This window comes from Camellia sinensis, chromosome 11 (assembly GCF_055761805.1).
Source record: "Camellia sinensis isolate YWXY chromosome 11, ASM5576180v1, whole genome shotgun sequence".
NCBI lineage: Eukaryota > Viridiplantae > Streptophyta > Magnoliopsida > Ericales > Theaceae > Camellia > Camellia sinensis.
Window position 1 is genome coordinate 72,959,944 of NC_138971.1, and position 5,132 is coordinate 72,965,075.

The 5,132-nt window shown below is 32.4% G+C and overlaps 1 protein-coding gene across 3 annotated transcripts; it reads right to left on the reverse strand.

Annotated features, from left to right (window-relative positions):
- Positions 1 to 364: 364 nt before the first annotated feature.
- Positions 365 to 4,869, reverse strand: LOC114309671 (uncharacterized). 3 transcript variants are annotated; one of them, XR_014344076.1, is made up of 4 exons: positions 4,849 to 4,869; positions 1,947 to 3,722; positions 966 to 1,044; positions 365 to 521 (listed from the first exon to the last, which is right to left on the reverse strand). XR_014344076.1 is itself a non-coding variant. In XM_082894085.1 (3 exons), the coding sequence occupies exons 1-3, from the start codon at positions 3,754 to 3,756 to the stop codon at positions 477 to 479; spliced, it is 462 nt and encodes a 153-aa protein (XP_082750211.1). In that variant the 5' UTR covers positions 3,757 to 3,778; the 3' UTR covers positions 365 to 476. The 3 variants fall into 3 exon arrangements, 1 of the variants encoding a protein (XP_082750211.1); XM_082894085.1 differs by lacking the exon at positions 4,849 to 4,869 and having other exon boundaries at positions 3,419 to 3,778; XR_014344077.1 differs by lacking the exons at positions 966 to 1,044; positions 4,849 to 4,869 and having other exon boundaries at positions 1,947 to 3,778.
- Positions 4,870 to 5,132: the final 263 nt, after the last annotated feature.

Below are 5,132 nucleotides of genomic sequence, written 5' to 3' on the forward strand. Positions count from 1 at the left end.
TTAGATCACACCTTTTAAGTGTGATTAAAAATATTTTGATCACACCTTTTAAGTGTGATCTTTGGAAGTGTGATTAAAAATGATCATTTTTAATCACACTTTTTAAGTGTGATTAATAACATTTAGATCACACTTTTTAAGTGTGATTAAAAATATTTGCATCACATCATTTAAGTGTGATTAATAACATTTAGATCACATCTTTTAAGTGTGATTAATAACTAATAAAATCTGTGATAAAAAAAAGGTGCTACATATTTGAAAAATAATCAATATTATTTTTGTATGCACATTTAAATAATGTAATACACACTATATACTATATTTTGAATCATAACCACATATTGAATAGAATAACGCCATATATTTCATAAATGAAAATTAAATATTCAAAACTATATACAAAGGAATTAAATAAAAAAAATTATCTGTGCTTACATATATTAAAAAATGAAAAAACTTAAAAACTAAGTTCTTTAATTCTTGGACCATATTTTGCATCTCTCCAAAAAATTTCTGACCTGAAAAATGAAAACACAAATAAATTCAGAAACCACTGATGCATACGAATAAACTAAAAAGTTAATTCAGCAAACCAAAATAAGAACACACCAAAGATATAGTATAAACAAATTTTGCAGGCACATAGAGAAAATAATACTTGATCAAAAAATTCAACATGAAGACATAAATTGATTCACAATCAAGAAAACTGAAAAATTCATCAGGTAAAAGGAAAAAGAAAAAGAAAAAGAAAAAGGAAGAAATTGATTCCTTAAAGAGACATGGTCCAAAGACCACAAGTTGAACAAATTTGGGATATAATGTACAAACAAATTAGTCACTAATTCGACATATCCCAAACATCAAATGCAGCCTAAATAGTCACTAATTCCTCGGTCTTGCACACTTTTCATTGAAGAAGTCTACCACTAGACTAGGGACTGTATTCCCTATTTTTTTACCTGCACAGCTTTCTCATGTAAGAAACAAATCTCTGAATTTGAGATCTGGAAACTTCTCATACCATATGCATATCCCTGGCTGCAAAAATAAAGAGGTCCACTTGGATCACATATGACTGCATAAAGCTTTCTGTATAAGCATAGAACAAATAATCTTAATTCAAAGTATAAAGGGTGCGGATGGAAAAAATAACTAAAAAATGACCACAGTATCTCTAGCTTGAACTCCTCTTCTAGAGCCTTTACAATCTCCACAGTATCTAAGCTATCCAATCCCAAATCTTTCTGAAAATGGATGTTTATAAGTGAAAGTCTGTCTTTGTTTTCACGAGTAAGATTGTTGAAGTCTTAAATTGGTTCCATTTTTAAGTTCATTCCCAATCCTAGCCTAAACCCGAGGGAGTTGGTTAACCAATATTATGAGCCCAGATGAACTATGGGAACAAAGAACCAAATCACACCAATCCAATTTGTAACTCAGTTTATCAATATATTATTTTTAGTTGCTCAACATTTTCTCACAAAGCATCACTAGCCTTAAAATATATGTGCATGCACTAAAAGCATTTCTTGATTCTACAAATCAAATATCATTTCAACTAAAGAATTTTATCATAAATGAAATTTAACTAGCACTTCAATCCTTTCAAAAGTATAATAATAATAAAATAAATAAATAAAGAAAGTAGCTATTCTATCTAGAAAACTGATTCATCAAGGCTTGGTGTAAACATATAAGCACATACTCTAAACTATAAAATAAAATTGCCAAGCCACATAATATTAGTATATTAAGGAATCAAGAAACATAAAAGTGAAATTGATTATTTAGTATAATTGTAGTTAGTTCATCATCTGTGCAAACAGGACAAAATATAACTCATTAAGCCTATTTACCATAATGCATCCAAACATACTAGAAGAAATTGCCAAGTCAAAACAAACCAAGAAAAAAGTTATTTTAACAGCAATGGCACTCACCCATTCACCTAGGCAAAGGGACCGGTAATATTTGGCAAATCTGTGACATTCACTAGACTCCTCTCCTTTTGCTGCTAAGCACCTGCAGTTTTTGATTGAAGAATAAAAATAAAAATAAAAAGGCAATTACTTAGTTCTACAATAAGTTGGTAAGATGTTTAAAACTCTTCATATAGAGCCCATTCATTCATGAATGCCTCAAAATGATATAATACTAAAAAAGTGTGCATGTGAAACTCAATGTAGTGAGTGAAACAGTGTCTGGTCTAATTGGTTGTAGGAAATCAAAAATCAACTGGTCCAGTCTTCAGTTCAATCTGAAAGGCAACATAAAGAAGTTGATATCAGTAAAAAAGAAAACCAAAAAAAATAATAAATAAAATAAGCTCCATACTAGAACTAACCACTCAAACATAGGATTACACATGTTCAACCGCCACATAACAGGGTCTATGGGGGTGTTGAACACATGAGAGACCCATTTTGAATAGTATAACAACCACCAATGAGAACCAAAAGGAAAGAACAAAACAGGTTGAGAGCAAACACACAATATAGTCCTTAGCCACTCAACCCACACACTCAACTCACACATAAAACACTACAAAATATATGCTTACATTCATCTCAACCCACCAAACAAAAAATTCCTTCACAATATGTACCAGCTTGCCAATCTGCACAACAAACATTAGAAAATATATATATATATATATATGCTCAACGTCACTCAACCCACAAGTCTCACCAGCTCCACACAAGTATGACTACTACCTAGGAATATCTGAAAAGTACTTGTAAAGAACAAGATATGCCCCTTTGATTAGGAAAGTCAGGATACAACATGGCAGACAAGAATAAAACTGAAATCAAAATTTAAAATAAAAATTCAATTATATAATAAGGATTAATTTGGACATAAAAAATATGTGCCATAGTTTCGCCGGATGAAATGTATGCTTTATATAATAAAATAGATAATTCATATCCTTGGGTCATGGTCAATTATAGAATGTGGAGTGAAATGTTATTTTGACCATTGAACCACTAGCAAGCCCATTCTTCCAACCTTTTAAATATATGAAATTTAACAAGACCATCTAGAAAGTTCTTCAAGACCTGTAAGTGTACCACTCTAGCATTGTCTTGACACTTGTCAATGGTGTTTTTTGCGCAACACCTCTTTTTTCCAATGCATGTTCTCACATGTTCCCTTTGTGTTGCTTAGCAATGTAGGCCTGATGATTTCTTGGCTTCAATTATTCTTTTCAATCTTCAAGCTTAATCTTTTTTTTTCTTTCTTTTTTTAACAATTGGTGGGAGGAGATAGGGGAAAGAAAATTCCATCGCACAGCAATGAGGACTTGAACCCCAATTTATTAATAACCCCATTTGCATGCATGGACCCTAATTTATTGATAGGACAATTAACACATGATACAATTAATATACAGAAGAGAGTTGTAACTTACACCGGTGATGTTGACAGTAGAAATTCTGGTTGTAATCTTTGTAGCAGTATCCCACAGAAGGGGCATAATGGTTTTGAAAGTAGTTCTAGCCTTGAAGATTCAGTAGAGATCTTGAAATCTGAAGGATAAGAGGGCATTCTGAATAGAGCCTGGGGTCCCATATTTGAAGTCCGTCTCTGACAACACAAGCAAAACCATGAAGTAGTAGTAGTAGGGCAGACCTGCATGGAAGCAGCACACCGGAACAGTTTGTGTCTCTGACTAACTCCATCGCTGCAATTCACACCTCGGCAGAAAGCATATTCTGTAGATTCAAATGGAACAGGTGCTGAAAGCATATTCTGTAGATTCAATAGCTACATTGCTGTTGAAGAAAATACAGATTATAAGATCGTATTGAATAATAAGAAAATAATATGTGTGTGTCAGCAGGCAATATTCAATCATACAACAAAGCCTGGCACTTTGAAAGTGCCGTGTTCTATAAGCACCTAAAACATTCAAAAAAATAGTAGACCGTCATTACAACCATCTGTTCGACTCTGAAAGAACCATGCAACTCACGGGAAAGGATTTCCTCTTGAAATTAGAAGAATATTACAAACACACTAAACTACGGAATGCTTCATGAAGCAGAAATTGGATACTGACAATACGGTAGGCAGCCTTGAGTTACTGCTATCAAAATTGTTATAAGGCTCTAAAAGTAGGTACACAACTACGTATCCAAAGGTTGCAATAGTCTTGAGTCAGAATACTTCTTGAGCTTCCAGAAAACCTTGAAAGTACTTAATTCTACCAAAATAAATTTGTATAAAATGGTGAACTTTCAAAATAATGAAAAATGCTTAATTCACAAAATATAAACAAACAAAAAACACTGAAATGCCTCTCCACAATTATAGCAGATGTAACTCCTTGTTGATGGAGGGGCATTTAACCAATCAGGCGATACAAGTGTAGTGGAATCCCTGAGCCAGAATGTAATGCAAACCAGATTTGGCTCTACAAGGGGCATACGTCAAAGAGGTTGAATGATATGAAAATATTTAAGTAAAAGATAATCAAGAAATTAAGAAAGAATAATGAGTTGATTAAGTCAAGACCATGACCCAATGCACTCCCCAGTCATATGATTATTCTCAAAATTATGCATCTTGAGATTCTTAAATGATTCAACAACAAAAAGTATTAAAATAGACAAACAGAGAGAAAATTTGGAGATCGGGTGATACGAAAATAAACGAGTAAGTGATAATCAAGAAGTCAAGAAAGGGTAACGATTTAATTAATTATTACAAATTTAATATTGATTATCTGTTACATAAAAGTAAAAGAGGATGATCATGATTTGATCAAAAAGTCCAAAAACACACACCACGCACAGACTAATATAGTCAGCCATTTTTATATTCTCTTGCAAATCATACCTAAAGTTCATCAGAAAACTGAACCACCTAGTAATCCCAATTGTCAATAGTTGCCATTTGGAATTATATATAACCATTGATCAGATAATGTAGGAAGGAATAAGGATGACGATGATGAATCAATGGTTTCCACAAATGGCTATAAACAACTCAATAATTCTAGTCTAACAAAATTAGCCACCCCAATTGAAAATAACAAACCTTTTGTTTAGAAAATCAAACATATACATGTATGTATGTGTATAGATATGCACACACACACACACACACACACATATATATAT